The following is a 20361-nucleotide window of genomic DNA, read 5'->3' as shown; positions in this document are numbered from 1 at the left end:
GTATGACCTGTAACACAATGGCTTTGATACTACTGAAAACCCAAGGTGTTTGATATTTTCATGATAGTGATGTGTGTATCATGTTACGTTTAAATTAACCAATTGCCTACTGGAACAGGGCGATCCCTGTACAAAGCCTATGGTAATATCAGAATTCAGTAGTCAGCGGGTTAAAAGTCGGTCGTGACAAAACTGAATATCCAAGGTCTGTAATACTTTCCAAATGAGTGATGCTGTCTCAAGTTCATTGTAACTTTAAAATCATCACGTTTGTGTATTCAGAGTCTTTAATATTGCCAGGTTAGGAATGTGTTACGACAATGTCACAGCTGTGACGCTACTGAATATTCATGGCCCTTGATATTGTCAGAGTAGATATGAGTTATCTCTAACATAACGGTAGTGCTCCTACTAAATATCCGTGGTCTTTGATCTCGTGAAGAAAGTGTTGTCTGTATATCATGACAATGAAAACTATTCACAAACTAATGCTATAGTTATTCCCGCGTCTTCTCTTTAACTAAATGATTCGGACACTGTTTGATATTCCACGCTTCTAATTGCCATGAAGATAGCATCGCATTTGCCCAGAATAACATTGCCATGGTACAACTATAAAACAATGTTGCTTTGTTAAGCAAGTAGAAATACGTCACAAATGTGAGTTTACCGATTTCCATGTATTTTTGTTTCTTACATATAAAACTGTGCCACCGCCGACTGAATGAGGTACTGTATTGAGAAACAGCTTCTTCTTCGCGATCAAAATCCCTATGAAAATACAGAGAAAGAATATTTTAAAAGTGTGATGTGACTATTTTATGTAATTACAAAATAGAGTTAAGTATAAAATCAAATCACTTGTTAATGATTTGCATTTATTGCATACCTAAGTAAACAAAATGAAGTTAAACATAACGGTCACTTATTAATCAAATCTACTCTCAGCATGACGAATTATTTTGTGTTCTTTTTACTTTGTGCATTAATAAATGAAAACAAAGAGGTCTAATAAAATCGAAATGAAAATGTTTCATAATTCGATGGATTTATATAGGATGTTTGATTTTTACCTGGTGTGCCAACTCCACCAACAAACTTGTGAGGAGATAGATAGACGGCGTCTTTTCTGCAGTCACCCGTGATCCTATTTTAGTAAAGATATTACATAATAGATTAACGAATTAATCATGATGTGAATGGTAAATAAATAAATTGATTAATAATTAATCAATGAATAAATAAATAAAAAAATCAATAGATAAATTCAATAAAATCATTTAGTTCAAATTGACGTTTTTCCATAATTAATCAATGAATTAATTAAAAAAAAATTAAATAGATAAATTCAATAAAATCATTTAGTTCAAATTGACGATTTCCATGTAGATATAATATTATCCTCGTATAATGATTCAGGGTAGCGGGGGTTGTATCATTCGGAAAATGCAAAGGAATTTGAAAAAAAATTATCTTTCTCAGTTAATTTTGGATTTGTGCCTGGGTGGGTGCATTACTGGTGCTATGGTGCTTGCTATTCAATCACTTATAAATGGACCTTTTTTTGTTGGTGTCCAATACGAGACTGCGGATTATATTTCAGAATTATTATTATTATTTATATATGTTTTAAAATATTTGGTAGGCCTATACTTCTTTGGTATTTGTTCTTTGTTAATTTATTTCATGCACGTAAATTGAGCAATGTATATAAAATTACTAATAATCGAATCCCGGATTTTCATGGTGCAGTCCGGTGCCTTAGGCCCCGTGATTTCCTTTCCCGATACCGTAACGAATTCTTTGGGATACATATTGACATTTAACTTATCAAAACCATTACTTACCCTGTGTTTGATGGATTCATGTCAATCTTAAGATAAGGACCTGAAAGGATTAAATTCCAAGGAATGGTCATAAGTTTAGTTTAATGAAATTGGCCCGTATTCTGAAGTCGGGTTTAACTTAAACTCAGGTTTAAAGTTGTGGTTTAAGTATGGGCAGCCAATTGTTACATAATCACTAACAGTAGAGATATCACACTTCAGCTCAATCGGCTCTCAAATCATTCATAATTGTGTAGGAAGTATACATAGATGATTGTCTTCACCATTGATGAATCAGGAAAGAGCACAGTAAACATAAGAAACATACAACTTAATAAAAAAAAATTGATACTTTTGGCTTCCCATACTTAAACCACAACTTTAAACCTGAGTTTAAGTTAAACCCGACTTCAGAATACGGGCCATTTAGTTTTAAGTATAAATGCTAAACCAAGATGAATACTGGATAATCCAACTGAATTATTTATAACACTGATAGCGAACATAAACAAATTATCGTCAACTTAAAGTATGAATTATGTCTTAATCTGAACAATATTGTTTTAGGCCTATTAGAAATTTTATCAATCTGCAAGAAAACGTGGGGGCAATGTTATACATTTAGGGATTAGATGTGTTGAACGAACGTGATGCATCGCCGACGTGCGTTGTACATGGATTTAGTGTCGTTAGATTACAATTTTAGTCAGGACTTTGGAAAAAAATGGGTGTAAACAAAATTAAAGGAAAATTTTAGAAGAAACCCATACAGCAGGCCATTAGTGAGACAAAGGGAAGATTTTGAAAAGGATGAGGAGGCATGTGGATGGGTGGGGTATACGTGTTTGTGAGGTGTGAGAGGATGTGTGGAAGTGTGTGAATGAGCGAGTGTGCGAGTGTTATTTTGGTTGATGATTGATTTTGTACTATTTCTTTTCAATTTCCCATTTCCTTGTGTCAATCTGATTTGCAGATGCTTAATATAAAAGGATTAGGGAACAATGATTATTTTGTTCTGCAAATCATTCAATATTAATTTCATGTATTGGTAGGTTACATCGAGGGTCGGGGCTAAGCTCAGTTTTTTATGTTAGTTCAAAATGTATTTTTTCAAGGTATTTCATTCAATCCTTATTTGCTTCAGGGGGGTTTTTGTAAATATTTTTGCATTTTCATGTTGATGTAAAATGAAGATTTGTCAATTTTGTTGTATTTATCATGAATTTATGTGAATGAAATCCTTAATAAAACCTGTTGAAAGAAGTGGGTGTGTGCCTAAGGGGTGCGTGAGTGTGGGTTTCTGTGTGGGAGCTTGTTGATTGATGTTTTAGGGCTAATGGCGCTACCCCATCGATATCTCCAATGATTTACGCAAAACTGCATAAGCATTTGATATTATCAGCACGATTGAAAGGTCTACGAATAAGTGATTCGTAACGCAGTGGTTACTTTTGATTGCGTGATTTATTATTCTATATAGGAAATAACCGCAAGCCCGTTGGCTTATATTTGGATTAAACTTCAACATCTCTACCAACTTGTAATAAAATGAATGCGATCAAAATAATGATTGCTTACCAGCTGTAGCATAATCCCAAAACGATAAGGCGCCATATTTGTGCAAGAGCGCCACCACAGGGTCAGTCTTGCAGATGATCCCTGTGACGTTAGACGCTGCTGAGAAACAACCAATCAGAAGCCGTCCTTTCCTTTGATGGGTCTTTAAATAAAAACGATTGACATTATAATCTGTAATCAGTAGATTTTAATGGTTTTCGAAACATGACCCTCCCCCTATATATTATTTGTAAGATAATAGCATGTCGACGTAGTATTACTGCGTGGTATTCTATAGTAATTTCTGGTTTGAATATGCGCCGGTCACCCCATGCTTGCTAATCATTTGAAGTTTAACTTGATAACCTTTCAGGAACGTTTCAGCGAGAGCTGGGTTTCACTGGAAAAACTGGGGCACCACCTCGGTCTTAAAAGCAAAAAATAACCAAATAATCTTTCATGAATTACAATAAGCAAGTGAACCATCGATTGCCCCCTGGATGTAGTAGGTCTAGGTCATTTTTGTCAATAACTTATATTATACTTAACTTATTATACTTTACATACAAAGAAAATATATAGTCATGGGTGATCAGACAAGATTTGTGATAGAAAAGGTGCCATGCGGCGTTCGTGACGTACCGCTTCAGTTAATATTAGAATACACCCTTGTTTGCCGCGACGCATCGCAGCAAACAAAAGTGTTTATTCTAATTCTCCGCGGGAAGCGTTTGGAAATGAATTTGACTAACCGAAAAAATCTTGATAGAACGATATCAATCATTTTGACATGTTTTTAACTGTATTGTTAACAGAATCAAATAGCGTCATGAGTCGATAGGTCTAATACCGCGATGAAACCAGTTGGTCTTAAAAACACAATCAAATGAGTAACAATTAGTGCCGTTTCATTGACTTTTACCTACATCTCAAATAAAGCAACGAACAACTATACTTAAAGGCACCATGATATATGTGCTTGCATTCCAAATTTGATGTAAATTTGCGATGGCGATCTCCTCGTCTCACGGTGGCAGTCTTCTGCATTATTTTAATATATAATTTTGTTTAATGAGTAAAACATTTTTTCAAAAATATATTATTGATCCAATGCTTATACTGTAACTATTGTTACATATGTTGTACATTACCTTGCAAACTTATATCTGATTGCATATTGAATGCAGAAATAAAAGCAATCAACCCAATCAATCAAAAATACTATTATTTGCGTTTTTAGGACTCTTTGTTTAAAACAAGAATAGGTTTGATCTTATTCGAGGTTTTTTTTAGTAATACGAAACTCACTTTCAGTGATTCTTCCAGTGACTTCAAATTCACCATTCCATGCTCGTCATCACGAATTCGTACGATCTGCAAACATAGTATAGGGGTAAACATTCATGTGTTTCAGTTCCGTTTCAGAACCGCTTTTAGCCATCAGCCATCTGACCACTAAGAAGATAAAACGCTTCTTGGTCTACTTTTCGTTTGGTGTCAACTAATATGGGATTATCCTAATACGTTTACTAACCGTTTTTGGTCTAATTTGCCCCCTCCAACCATTTGCAATTTTTTGCTCTAGTTTGCAGTTAGGTATTTCAGTTGTACCAATTTTGTGTAATATCCACTTCTCTAATACAGGCTGGGGAGCATTCATCAACATTTTGGTCTGACAAGTTGTCAAATCTGACATCTTTAATAGATTTTGATTGGCTGAGAGGCGCTGTTACTATGGTAACTGTTGGATAAAATGGGATTTGTCGGATAAAACGTCCGACAAGTCCTTTCATAAAATGCTCCCCTGGTCTATATAAAGAGATAAATCATTTATGAACCAATTTTGCATATCGAAAAGTGCGAAAGACCAAGTAGATTAATTGAAATTAGACCTTTGATGTGCATAAGAATAAATTAGAGTGAGCTCAAGTGAATATACATTTTGTTTTTAAACAAATGCACACCTAGTTACCAAGGATGAGTTCAGCATTTTCATTTATTTGAATGCCTGGATAAAAGAGCATTGTCGATTAAATGCCTTGCTCACGGGTATAGGTACAGCGGACGGGATTCGAAACCCCGGACTAGACCACTCGGCCACGGCACCTCGTAAGTGATTATTGAACCAATTAGTGATGATTTGACCAATTGGCAATTGGACTAAATTAATAGTAGACCAAGGAGCTTTATCCATTATGGTGTTTGATAATCTGATTATAAGGCCAGCGTTGTTCTGTGTTGCGTTGTAGCTCAAAGGTTGTGCGCCCGCCTCATAAACGGGAGGTCGAGGGTTCACTCCCCGGCGGATTCATACCAAAGACTTCTAAAATGGGACCTTTTGCCTCCTTGCTATAGGCGCTCATCATTTATATCGGAGAAGGGTAATAATAACATATTATTATGGAGGGCTATTTCCTAACTGAAGTGGCTACCCTGGGTAAAGAAAACATTATTATTATTATTATTATTATCATCATCATTATCATTAATTAATAAGCAGAATTATGGGCAGAGAGGTGGCATAAAATAATTCAAGTTCTATACACCACATCTCTATATTTGGAACAAGGCTTTAAATAGAATGTGTTCTTTCTTGGGTTTTGACAATATTGTTCACTGTGGACGGTGCGTTGCTATGTAACTAGGTTCCATGGCTATACCACCTTCCGCTGATCACTGTAACCCTTCATTTAATTATGGATAAATTTTTCATAATTCGAATTTCACTTATGAATAACGCCATTGTAGAAGTCAAGTACTGTGTAAGAATTATAACGTGAGCCCTCCAAGAACTGTATAGAAAGCGTCGGCAGGCATTCTGAATAAAAACCCTTCTACAAGGTAATTTTCAAGATACCCAATTCTAATTATAAAAATGTATAAATGATCATCCTTATTTTTGATGATGATGATTTACCCAGGTATTCAATTCAGCTCTTATAGCTTATCTTCAAGAGGGCCCTGTATTAATTCCTCATTCTTCGCCTGGTAACGCGTGGTAAGAAGGCAAAAGGGTCTCATTTTCATGATGATTTGTTATATAAGTCTACATGACATAGACCTATATGACTCAGATCGAAGCCACAACCTGCGTTCATGAGGAGGACCCACCAAACATTGACACATCCCTCCATTACTTCTTCCTCTCGACCATCACTCCTTCCACTTCTAGCATGTTTCTTCCTCCCCCTCCTTCTCACCCTCACTCCTTCTTATGGTGGCTCTGAAGTACGGTCGATCACACAATGATCATAAGACTTCAGTCGTGCAGTTCGCGAACTTCGTCGCAAACTTTGCAATTTTTGTCGTAAAGTTTACGGATTTAGTTACAAACTTAGCGACGAAAATCGCGAACTTCACGACTGAAATTGCAAATTTGCAACGAAAATTGCAAAGTTTGCAACGAAAGTCGCGAACTTCACGACTGTCCATGTCTGATTGACCGTACTCTAGAGCCACCAAACCTTCGATCTAAGCGCATTCTTCCTCCTCCTCCTCACTGCTCATCATCTTTCCACTTTTAACACTTCTCTTCTTCCTCATCCTCCTCCTTCACCCTAGCCGCACTCCTTCTTCTTTCTTCTCCTCCTCATCCCTCCAAAACTCCACTTCTTATACTTTTCTTCACCTCCCACCCAACCCACCCCCTTCTCCTCTTCCGTATTCTTCTCGTTATCTTTGTCCTTCTATTCTTCCCGTCATTGATATTCCTAGTTTTCTTATTCTTCTCTTCTTCTCTTCTTCCTCCCCTCTTCCCCACCTCTCTTCAGACCTGTAATATTCACCTTGGCACCAGATTCCTTCCAAGGTAGAATGTTGGAGTGATGTTCGTATGGCCCAATAAACACTACCTGCAATCAAAATGCGAAGAGATGCGCAATCAGTGTACAAATAACTCTATTAACATACCAATTTGTGTATTGAGTTGTTTGGATTGGAAATAGTACATGACTTGTGTAGGACTACTCATAGGCATTTTTTTGGGGGGGATAATCATTTTAATATATTTTCAAAGCATGATTTCAATTGAGTCCCATTTAATATCTTGCTTATGACCTCCCTATGCGCCAAAGTCCTTACAAAACCAACCATTATCATAATGATTGATTGATTGTTCGGCTCTCTCGCTTCGCCATTTCGCAATTGTTTTGAAGCAATGTAACATACCCAAATCTCATCCTGCTCGATAACTTACATGCTCGATAAATTGTATGGACCTCATAACAACAATGTACATGCAGAATTATACAAAAAAAATGGTCGGGTATCTATTAAGCTATTTTGAGACGCGTACATACCCTTAACGAGTGCACGCGCGGCCCGCGTCCAAAACTGAAAAAAAAAACCTTTAAACGCGTTTTTTTTTGGTCACGCATGTGTACAGCAATTTGACTCCCCCCTTCCCAGGCCATGGGAACGATTTTTTTACAAGGGGTGCTGAAGTAAATTTGACAAGCAAAAAAGGGGAGAGTTTCACTGTTTCTATACAAAATTTATATTCATTTCGGTTACATTTCTCCATTTTCTCACACCTACCAGAATTCAAGGGGTTGCTGCCTATGGAGAATGATACACGCAGCACCCCCAAGAAAAATCTTGGAAGTGCTTCAGTACCCATATAGCACCACCGCTTCCCAGGGCCATGGTCCAGGGTAATTTGAAAGGTGCCGGACAAGGCGAAAGATTGGTAAGTTTAAAAAAGGGGTTTTATAAATATATAATACATAGAAGAAGAGCAACCAAACTCTTTCCCATACTTTTCTGTTTCCTCTTCATTTTTTTCATTTGTCTCTTTATCCCTTTCACAATCACCTAAACATCTATAGGGTTACCCCCTGTTGCGCAGCGCCTTAGATGCACATGATATTGTCAAATACTTTATTATTTAATAATTATTGTCATTATTCAAGGTAATATTTGCCAAAATATTAGATCCAGATGATTAGACTTGGAAAATGGGGCCATTCTTTGTGCGTGCAACATCCGAAAATCTCTCTGCATTTCACCGAGTCGTTTACTAATACATTTTGACATCCACTGTCACGCTACCTTTTATGAACATTGGTTCTATTAACCACACTGTACCCGCACCCCGCCCTCCCATGACCCCAGCCCTCCTTATAATCCAACCAACCATAACCAAGAAAAGAAAGAAAATAATAGTAGGCCTAACGAGTTGGCGGTAATAGTCATATATGACTGGTCGCCATTAATATCCAACAAACAACAAACAACAACAACCAAAAATCAATAAAGGCAAGGCGACAGGGGGTAGCTGAATATGGGTCACCACAGTAGCGTACCGTGACCCGGAGGAGACAAAGCATTGGGGGGGCACTGCATTGTCCGTGAACAATGCTGTGCCCCCCCCCCCCCCCAATGCTTTGTCTCCTCCGGGTCACGGTCCGCCACTGGGTCACCAACAAACTACGAACATAGATTACACCACTGGTGTCGATCCGTGACGCCATACTACTCAAGGTGAGGGACGACGCAATAGATCATCCTCCTTGAACAATAGATTCACAACTCAGTCGACACCCATGGATTCACCCTCAGTCATCATGGTCATGTCAGCATTAAGCAGTTTCTATCCCAACGGAGTTCTGAAATGAACTCTCTTTCGTACTTTTACCAGCTTCAAGATGGTGGACACTCCCAAATCCAACTGAAACGGTAATTGAACCACAACATTCCCATCATTATTCCCAGTGCAGTTTATTGATGATCATGATTATACTACTTTCGTGTAACCAAAACAATCATTACAAATGTCATTGATATTTTTATTCAGAAATAGGGGGACTTACCGCCTTTTTTGCTCTTTCACCTGTAAGCATAAGGGCGGAGACCAGTTTATTGACAGCCCCAGTGGTCCCGCTACCAGTAAAGATGAGCGCATCATCATCCGTGGCGTTCACACACGTCTTGATAATGTCCCTACCAAAAAGAAAGGATGTAGTTTCTAGAATATTCACTTGTAAATTACAACAAATAAATATTTCTATCCCCCTGGTAATTTTTGAGAATCATACAGCTAGTTTTCATACTGAAATAGCTAAATCCTTTAAAATTGCCAGGATGCATAGGGGGATTAGAGCAAATTCCACGGTAGAAAAATCAGCTATTTTCACAACACTTTCCACCGGGGGAGGGGGGGGGGGCAGTCAAATATATTGCTGTACACACGCGTGACCAAAAAACACGCGTTTAAAAGGGTGGGGTTTTTTTCAGTTTTAGACGCGGGCCGCGCGTGCACTCTTAAGGGTGTAAAAAACACCGATTTTCAAAAAAGGGTAGTTTTGAAAAACTGGTCAATGGTGAATGGCAGGGTCAAATGTATTTAGGGTATGTTTTGTTTCCAAAGCTTTTTTTATAAGACTAGCCAAACGTATTTAGGGTGTGTTTTTGTGTTTTTTCCCAAGCTTTTTCTCCGGGGTCATCATCTTGCAATAACTTGTTTAGGGGCCAAAATGTGTAAATAGAGCCCGCGAAAAACTTGTTTAGGGGTTATTTTGCACACAGAGAAAAACTCGTTTAAAGGGTGTTTGGAAATAATTTCGCCACGCGTGTGTACAGCAATACATTTGACTGCCCCCCCCCCCCTCCCCGGGCACTTTTCAACCTGCTGTCCAAACAAACGAGAGGAACTTCAGTTTGTTAGGTTGTAATATTAAAGTACTACTGGGTAGTCATATGAAATAATGACAACCATCAAAAATATGTTTTCCATTGATGAATTAGGGGTGAAAATGTGTCGTACGGGACATTTCAGAGTCCCGTACGACACACAACGTTTTCACCTTAAATTCACCCGTACTCGAACATTTTTTGTTGGTTGTCAGTTTTACACACTACTACCCGCTTTAGCTTTACCATTGACACACACAAAAAAAGTTTTATTGCGCAAGCGTTCGGCTAAGAGACTGTAAATTGTTGTCAAAATGTCCCGTACGACACGTATGGAATCGCCCTATATATTCCACGACTTGCCCAAGGATCTCTTGTTTAGAACCATTTTTTACGCCATAAGATTAGTTACTGTATTCACATGAGTATAAGAATAGGCCTACAACAATAAAATATATTTGGTGACTGAAATAAATTATTACTTCTCAAACTTCCAGCAAATCTGAATAAAATTACATGCCCCGCCCACCTTCCCGACCCCTTGCCTACCTTGCTTCTTTTCTGAATCGTGTGGTTTGTCTTGCCATGATACCAGTAGTAGTGTGGGTATTGGCATAAAGTGGTTGAACATGTTTCGTAATATAATCTTCTAGAAACGAAAGAGGCCTGAAGTGAAAAAGAACATGAAATCAAGCTTACATTGAATGTCTGTGAAAGATAACTTTCTGAAATTAAAACAAAAAATAACGACAAATACTAGTGCAATGCGCTTATACAGTTGAAATGTATTTTTATTATAATGCATATCTTTTAAATTTATTCTCCAAGGGGCTTGACAGAGCATTCATAGATCATTACATTAAGTTACTATACGAATGGCTAGATTGTGTACAGTTGGATTGAATTCCATCATTGTGGCACTACAATGGATGTTAAACAGTCAAAATCTGCATGCACATTTCATGTTTACCACATAAATGAAAAAGTAATGATAAAATAGAAATTATTCTTACCTGCCCGAGGCAGTGTAATCACAATACACAACTGTCAGGGTAAGAAAAAAGAATATGAAATTATATTTCGTGGCTTTAAACCACACTAGTTAACTATGAAATATATAGACCAAACACATTTACATAACGCCCCGAGTTTCCAAAGATGCCAAGTGTCAGAAACTTTTTGATCCCCGGCCCCATTGATGTCCCTATTTGGTCCCGTGAAAAAAAAAATGGTTTAAAGATTATATTTTAGCCCATCCTCCAGGCCTCGGGTAGAATAAAATGAAGTTTATTAGAAAACGGTCTATAACATCGATACTTTCTTCAGCATTGACATCGTTTCGAATTATTTTTAATTAGATTCAACTTCATTATGATTTCATTTATAAATAACCCCTCTTTGTACCAATACGCTCTTTTCATTGTCATTCTTGTGAGCTATATGAACACCGAACAAAACATTCATTATTGTAATGGTATGGATTCACCTTGCTTGTGACAAAAGTTAATACGACATTCAATATTGATATTTTGATCACATATCTCTTACATTTTGGGGGTTATTTGAAAAGCGATCAATCATTTTGGAATAGGAAATTGGAGTATCATCAACGTTGATCACACTTTTCATTGGGATCGGAACAAATTTGATTTCAGAGAAAATATGACAAAGAACTGGCTTTATGCACTAATTGGTATTTGCGCGTAGACATTTTGGTCTCAATATCTGAAGATGACGTCACAGAAGTACATTCACCTATAAACCTCTGCAGAGTGGATTTAGTGTGGGAGTGGGTTTGCTGTGCGTGATGAGGTACTGCTGTCCGAATCGACTTTAACATGGGGGGTGCGCATAATTTTTATCCAATTCGGTATGATATTGGCAACACCTTTTTGGTGGCGGTTTTAGCTTTTTACCTGGAAAAAAATATTTCGAAAAAATGTCCCACCCATCCCCGCCCCCGCGATGAAGTTATGCAAAATAGGGATTGTGTGAAAATGAGTGAATGGATGACGTCTCAATATTCTTGCGTTTTATCAAATTAAATAAGAAATCTTATAATTTGTTCTTATATCATGTCTAAATTCGATTAGATACAATATGGTTAATAACATGATTTGTCTTGCATTAAAAAAGAATGAAATGAGCATTTTAAAAGTCTCAAATATAAAAATACAATTGCAATTAAAATATTCATATATAGTTATGCAAAATCTAGATGGTATGTAAACGGGAGAAGGAATGAAATCACACAGAAAATCGTTTAGAAAAATAATGAATAACAAATAATGCATTGATAAAACTATTCATGATAGAGTCTCTTGAAAAGTTCATAGGGTTTCAAAACACAAACAATAAAAAATAGAAATATGTAGATTAAAACATTACAGAAATGTTAAGAAAATAGTTGAGAAGACTTGAGAAGACAGTCTGTTCGTCTTGCATTTAAATGAAATGACCAAAATATCAGGGTTTTTTTCTTTTCTGGATAAAAAGAATTGTAAATCCTAACCCTACCAATGCATCATCATCATTATTCAAAACTTTTTTTTTTCTCCTTATTTGGCATACTCTTTTTTACAAACTTTCCAAATCACTTATCTGTCTGTTATCATGGTTTGGTAAGGCCTGTCGTAGAGAGAAATGCACAATACTGCTTTCGGGAAATCAGCCATAAGTATTGTAAAATTTAAATTATTTTTATGTTGTTTTTAAGCCATCTTTAAAGATATTTCAATCGGATATCACTCTACTGATATCCGTTTCAGTTACCTATTCATGTGCCTCTTCCTATTTTGCTTACTATGAACATTATTGAACCACATGCAGCTAACACGGACAAAGTTGGAAAGCCGTACAGAAAAATTTGTCATTATTACTATATTAGTATAACCATAAGCTTTAAATATCACCGAAATACTAAGAAAGCACTAGAATTGAAACAAAATTGTATTTCAATCGACGAATATCTTTCGATTGCTACCCAAAGACAATGTCGCAGTTTGAGAATGCACTTCAAATGCTGTTTGATTGTAACCAACTTCAATTCACCTCAAATTCTGAGCATGTTTATTTTTTTCACAGAAATGCACTTTGGACGTTGCAAATATCTACGATTTAAAGCCTACCCGAGCAGGGATATGTGCACAGAGTTAACATTCATAAATTTGATTTCAACAGATTTATGGGCATAAGTTTGGAACCGGAAATGCATTAAAAATATAGTAAGGAGGCACATTGAACATGACTTGTTGAATATTCATGATTTGTTTCGTGTATCACAAAGAATTTACAAGGACACTGAGGATTTTGGACACGAAATGTATTCTGAAAGCAGTCTGAATTCATTATGAATACTTTTCGAGTTCATATTTATGTTGTAGGCCTACAATTGACGTTTTAGGATTGAGTTCACGATGGTGGGACGGTATATTGGAATGCACTACCACGCTAATGTATTTCAATTACATGATTCGTGTTCATATATTGATAAATATGGCAAACGATGAATTATGGGGTATATGTCTTCAGAATTTGTCTTATACAACTCCATTTTTAACATCGACCTGACACCGTTGGGCTATTTTTTGTAATCGATACGCATTCCTAATCAATAAGACGGGCTGATGTGGAAGGAGGTAAGCCAATTTTAAGACAATGTTGATCAATAACCTCCACTTTACCGTGAAATGCTTGATCCGACACCAATTTTTATTCGATTGTAGGAAAATCAGGCGTAAAGGCGGAAAAAAAACACAGCGACTCCCAATAGAAAACATTTCAAGAGTATAATCAATGAAAGACAACCCACCGGGTTATTGACACAGCGAATTGGATAACAGAGGATTTCCATTTCTTCTTATCTTTGAAGAAGCTAAAAATGGCTTTTAGATGAAATCAAGAGGAGGACTTAAAGAAAAGGTATAAGTCCCTTTGGGTTAATCTCACAACAAAAGAATACCAGACGGGTCTGAATTTAGACATCAAACCTGTCAAATCGAAATGTCGAATTGTCGATTTGATTTTAGCAAGGCGCAACCATAGCTCTATGGCGCAACCATTGTGAACTGGAGCAGAAAAGTTAAGTCAATAGACCAGTTTAGTTACATCAGGGACAATTTTGGTCAAATGACCTTTCATTTATTTCATTATGATAGGCAGATTTCAAAGCAGGATATAACATATGCATGCCTTACATAGCAGGATGAAGAAATTGAATTATACCAGGTGACTAGAATAGCACACCATTGAAGACTCCATGAAGGTATTTGTTGCATTTCTACTTTGAATGCATATTATAGCATGTTGTACAATGTACTTGGCAAACTGCAGTGAAATACCAGTCGTGGACGCATTTTTGTTCTTTGTGGATGCAAATGAAAAACACAATTGGAAAGAATATATGAATAATCAAGACACCAAAGTTGGTGCTTATCTCATTAGATTTTAAACCACCATGCCATTTTAGTACAAATGACCTTTCTCTGATCATGCGCAGAATGGAACTACGAACTGGCTTAATGGTCAGTCGCTTTCCAAGGCTCTGTCCTCTAATTCTGTCGTGGTACTTGATCCACCCCCTCCCAGTGGCGTAACTACGTGCCCCCCCCCCCCAATCGACTGGCAAAAAAAGAACAGTGGAGGAGAAGAAAACAGGAGAAAGAAGGAGAAACGTTGAGGGGAAAAAGAAGACATTATTGTACATTACATTATATTATATTATATTATTTATATGTATTATATTATGTTACATAAGAAATATTTCTTTCATAACTTTATGAAATATAATTTTCTTAGGGCCTTCGTGTTCAACACTCCTGGTGCTCACATTGTCTGTTTAATGAGGTAAATGATATTGTTCAAGGGAATCATATACACCAAATATACTTCCTCGCTTTTCGAGTTTTTATTATTTTCATGTAGTGTAGTATGCTTCTGTTTCATGACTACTAAATGTAATTACCCTCTTTTAAGGTCTGAATATAACAAATTTCCAGTCCTTGGTTACGTTTGCATTAGTGGATTGTTGAGATCTGTCTGCTCTTTATGAATTCCTAAAAACAGTCCTTAAAATTTCCCTTTTTTCTGGTCTGAATATAAAAAACTTTATGCTCGCGCTTCGCGCTTGCATCTTTTTGGTTAGTGAAATACGTATTGTCTCAATGAATTCCTATAAAAAAAACTTAGAATGCCCCTCTTTTTAGGGCTGAATATAAAAAAATTTCAGCTCGCGCTTCGTGCTCACAATATTTGTATAGTGAGATACGTATCATATTTGTAAAAACAATTACTACAAAAAGTACTTCATATGTATTTTTGTGTACTTCTTAAAAAACAGCACGCGCTTGGTTCTCGCATTATATAGACAACTATGGTGAGATATATAGGTTCTTCATGAATTCCTTTAAAAAAATAGCCCTTAAAATGTCCCTGTTTGGGGCTCAATATACAAAAGTTCAGCTCGCGCTCGCATTGTGTAGTGAGACAGGAACGTATCATGATTGCAAAAAATTACTTACAATGTCCCTTTTTTTTAGGTCTGAATATCAAAAATTTTCAGCTCGTGCTTCTCACTCGCTTTATTTGATCATTGAGATACATATATCATTTTAATGACACAGTCCTTAAAATGTCTCTATTAGGTCAGTATACAATTGGTTAAATTGAGCGCGCTTCGCGTGCTCACTAGGTGACTAAAACTTTTGCCGATGCCCCCCATGCCGTGATCCACGGTACGCCACTGACCCCCCCCCCCTCCAGTTTCCAATATAGACATGACCCAAAATATTAACCCCAAACCCATCATAAAGGGAGTGAGAAATGTTCAACGTTTAAGCACGTTGCTCACTGAATAAGCCGTTTCGTAGTTCCATTCTGCGTATGATCAGAAGATTGGTCATTAGTACAAAAGTGACACGGTGGTTTAATAATTTATGAGATAAGCAACAACTTTGATGTCTTGATTATTCAAATATTCTTTTGAATTGTGTTTTTAATTAGGTCTTCAAAAAGTACGTCCACTAGTGATTGGTATTTCACAGTTGGCCAAGTACAATGTTATAACAACTTGCTGATGCACTCAAAGTAGAAATGCAACAAATACCGCGTTCATCATGTTCATTATTGGTATGCTATTCTATAGTCACTAGTCACCTGGGCTATCCAATATCTTCATTCTGCTATTGTAAGGCATGCTTACATAATATTATGCTTTAAAATCTGCATATCATAATGAAAGAAATGAAAGGTAATTTGAGCAAAATTGCCCATGAAGTAACTACGAACTGGCAGGGACTCACTATCATTTTGTATTTCTGTCTGAAATGGATTTGCGTCTTTCTTTTACTCTTTCTTCTTCCTGTTCCTCTACTTCTCCTCATCATGTTTCCTTTCTTCTCGTTCTCCCTCGTCTTCTTCTTCTTTTTCTTCTTCTTCTCCTTCTTCTTCTATTTCCTTTTCTCTTTATTCTTCTCGTTCTCCTTCATCTACTCCTCTTTCTCCTTATCATTCTTCTTCTTCTATTTCTCTCTATTTTTCTTCTCCTCTTTTTTTCTCTTTTACTCCTTCCCCTCCTACTTATTATCCTTCTCTGTCCTATTATACTTCTTCTGGCGTGTTTCTCTTTTTCCATCTCTCTTTTTCGGTTTCCCTTCATGATTCTACATAATCTCCTGATAATTATATTAATTATAGAAAAGTCAATTACAATATGAATTACAAAATTGCTAAAGGCATCTTGACTTACTTTGTCTTTCACCGAATGGTCCTGCTGCCCACGTATCTCTTCCAACCACGTGGTCCTCTACATATTTAAGCAGTGATTTTCTTTCTTCATAGTCGACTTCGTGCACGCTTTCACTCCCGGAGCTCATGCCAGAGTCCGAAGCGCCCACGCTACGTTGTCCAAACGATCTCCTCTTCACTCGTCGATCACGACCCACGGAGCGGGGTTCGGACTTTGTACCTTCGATTGCCTCATCGAGATCGCGAAGGAGCTCATCAGCGGCCCCGATGTGGATCTCAACATCAGTTATTGTATTATTTGACATAATGTTTTTTTTCCTTCATATAACGCTCTATAAACAGATTTTTGTATTCCTTTCCAAAGACGGCAATTTATTATTTTAATAACGATTATACTGGTGGTCCATGTACTTCACTTAAATCGACTGCATCGAAAAGCTGATAGGAAAAGTGTAATCGTTCAATATCTGTTATATCCTCATGGGGGAATCTGCAACAACAACAACATCAACTACACGAGGTTAATAAAACAAAAATGATTTCCACACAAAAAACAAAATATCTATTCCTGGAGCAAATTCCCCATGTCAATAATAGTTGCACAAAACTTTATTTGATTTCGAGTTTAAATGCAGAAAGAAAAAATAACGATGGATGGTAGGCCTATCTGAAATGAACCTCTTATCTGATGCACTGTAACGATTCTTAATTTTTGTTTCAAAAATGTGTTCTCGCTTTTTTTATATAAGAATTTGCAATAAACCCAATGAAAATGCAAGATAAAGGAAATCCGGTTTTGAATTCTTTGAAGTACAGAATATTCAAATTGCTCGTTGAAAAATGAGACACAATTTCAACAATATGCAAGCATCATCTTATGGCTAACATTGTTTCTTTATCATTCTGGAGATTATTACCCCAATAAATGATAATGCAGTTTGGCTTCTTGTTCTACTTATTCACCTAAGATCAACAAATATCTCACAGAACAAGTTTGGTCGGATATGATTAGATTAGTCAAAGACTTCAAAAGTAAAACCAATAACTAAATAACAAAGGGTATCCTGTGATTGATATGTAAACATACATATTCAAAGAAGTACGTTTCGTTTCTGACAATAAAAAACAACAAAAATTAATTATTGAAGATCTAACCCGGATTTTGTGATCTAACGCCAAGTATGACTTTGTTTTATCGTTTAAAGGAGATGTCATCCTCATCGCACAGTAAATTTCCTGCCATGGACTCAGTCATGTGCTTTAACGGTCTTAGTATATACATATAGACCTTTTCTTGGGGCAGATGAGAATAATTGTTATAAAATATTTATTTTATACATTTGTAGTTTTATTTATACAGGGTGGCATTGTCAGTTTTAAAACTGCTTTCCACAACGACCCTGTCATAAAATACAATTTGCTATAATTAATATAATTGAATCAGTAATATTTACATAATCAATAGCACAAATCAAATATTAATTTATATACATATCTATATAAAATATGGAACCCAAAAGAATTGAAAACAGTGAAGAAACAAAATTGAAAAAGTGAACAAACACAAAAAATATACATTAAAATCTAAACAATGAATCAATTAGTTTCAAAATAAACGAACCCCCCCCAAAAAAAAAAAATAATAATAATAAATAAATAAACGATTTTGAAAAAAAAGTAAACAAATCATTTGAAGTTCGTCCTAATCCAATAATTATAATATCTTACTTTCATACATTTTTGTTAAACCAGGCTTAAAATTACAATTTTCCTCATATATAATCAAATACAATTTTCACCTGAAAAATAATCCATCCTCATTAGTGAACGTCTCTGGGAATCATATAATCTCCTAGGGATGAAACAAATTCACCATGGTATATCATTTGGCGAGGAATATGGCCCATACCGATTTTAATATGCGTTTTCATTTTACGACAGTCGGGTTTTCATTTAAAAATCAAAACTCTTCTCATTTTTGTAATTGGTGTTACTTCCAGACAAAGACTCCCAGTGGAATGTTTTTAAATAAATCCAACTCCTCCACAGGTGTGGAGTCTTAAACCCAATTCAGGGGTATAGGGATTTACTTTTTAAATGTTACCTATATTAGGGGTAGTTGGGATCTCTTCACATACATCTAAAGTGACATTAAGCCGTCTAAGTGGGGACTCCATCCATAACGAGCTTAGGATCTCAATGGGAAGGGTCTAGGAGTTATATCAGATGTTACTTTCAAGTGTCAGTGTTTGATATTATTTACATGTAATTGTACTTATTCATATTAACCTGATGTTGAGATGGTTTTGGCCGTTTATCATTTTGTTTTGTTTATGTATGTATTTATTTATCATTTCATTTATTCATTTTATTTAAACAGGGAATAGCCCTGGTCAGTAATCAAAGTATTGTTAACCAGGGGGAATTGTATATCAATTATATATTTCAATTAATATCTTTGAACAATATCGGCGAAATAGAAAAGATAATTACATAACATAACAAATCGTTTAAAAGAGTGTAGAAAATTACCAAATTCCAATAAAAATGATAATAGGACAAATGAATGACGAATTAACAAATTAAGGATTCGGGAATCAACATGATAAACATTGAAATTGATACATTTCAAAAGATTTGTTTGTTGTTGCTATTGTTTTTTAAAATAAATTAATAGCTGCATCTTACACGTCATACAGGAAGCTATAAACAATAACCGTCAACAAATATGAGTCTATAGTGCAGTTGATCACTCTATATTAATTTTATCCTCATTGATAAAGGATTTGAAAGTATTCGGTGAACTTTTTTATAGAATCGGATATGTCGCACGTAATGTATAAAAATACTACTTTCATAACAAGAAAACTGTTGATTTCTGTCAGGCATTCATTAACACTGACCCCCGTATTTATGGTTTATTTCCAATTCGTCTAATGCCAATTCGTCAAATTGCCAACTCGTCTACTATCATTTGGTCTAACATCAGTTCGTCCACTCACCACATGTTCTACTTTCATTTAGTCTAATGCCATTCCGTCTAATAACCAGTTGGTCTAATAGCCATTTAGTCCATTTACCATTTGGTCTAATTGGACTAAGTGTTAAATTGTGCAAAATGAATGAAAAGAAGATGGGTATTAGGCCAACTGGTGATTAGACGAAATGTTGATGGACGGAATGGCATTAGATTAAATGAAGGTAGACCATGTGGTAAGTGGACGAGTTGGCAATTTACCGTTTTTATATGGTATACTGAGCCTACAATCCAAAGATGTCATCCAACATAAAACTTGTATAACTTAAAATATTTCTCGTAATTCGGGATTTAATCTTGTCCAACTCCCAATTGAGTTATTCTCCACCAAATATTTTGATATTCCTAACATACTAATCACTTATCATTTCACTTCATTTCTTTTAATTTCATTGGAATGTTTTTATAATTTGATTTCATCTACTGTTTTTGAGTATTTTTAATTCGTTACCAATGCAGATTTGGGGTGTTTCTGTAAGCGACGGAAAGAAGACAAAAAATGTCTAATATTTTTTTGCATAGGCTAAAGAATTAATTCTTGTCAACAAACATTTTTCATCCAAAATA

The 20361-nt window shown here is 35.9% G+C and overlaps 1 protein-coding gene across 2 annotated transcripts in view; it reads right to left on the bottom strand.

Moving 5' to 3' along the window:
• LOC129257705 (probable cysteine desulfurase) overlaps window positions 1-20361 on the bottom strand; it is a 30891-nt gene that overhangs the window by 8074 nt on the left and 2456 nt on the right. The window contains exons 2-11 of one of the 2 annotated variants that reach the window (XM_064097854.1): window positions 16759-17247; window positions 11027-11057; window positions 10563-10679; window positions 9194-9323; window positions 7169-7234; window positions 4692-4757; window positions 3405-3546; window positions 1848-1887; window positions 1074-1147; window positions 698-771 (exon numbers count right to left, since the gene is read on the bottom strand). In XM_064097854.1, the coding sequence (XP_063953924.1) occupies window positions 698-771; window positions 1074-1147; window positions 1848-1887; window positions 3405-3546; window positions 4692-4757; window positions 7169-7234; window positions 9194-9323; window positions 10563-10679; window positions 11027-11057; window positions 16759-17062 (1044 nt within the window). In that variant the 5' untranslated portion in view covers window positions 17063-17247. Of the gene's footprint in view, window positions 1-697; window positions 772-1073; window positions 1148-1847; window positions 1888-3404; window positions 3547-4691; window positions 4758-7168; window positions 7235-9193; window positions 9324-10562; window positions 10680-11026; window positions 11058-16758; window positions 17262-20361 lie in introns of those variants that run through there. The other variant, XM_054896094.2, reaches the window with a different exon arrangement.

Source organism: Lytechinus pictus, chromosome 3 (assembly GCF_037042905.1).
Source record: "Lytechinus pictus isolate F3 Inbred chromosome 3, Lp3.0, whole genome shotgun sequence".
Lineage (NCBI taxonomy): Eukaryota > Metazoa > Echinodermata > Echinoidea > Temnopleuroida > Toxopneustidae > Lytechinus > Lytechinus pictus.
The sequence above is the reverse complement of the archived record's forward strand: the minus strand, read 5'-3'. Positions and strand labels throughout refer to the sequence as shown.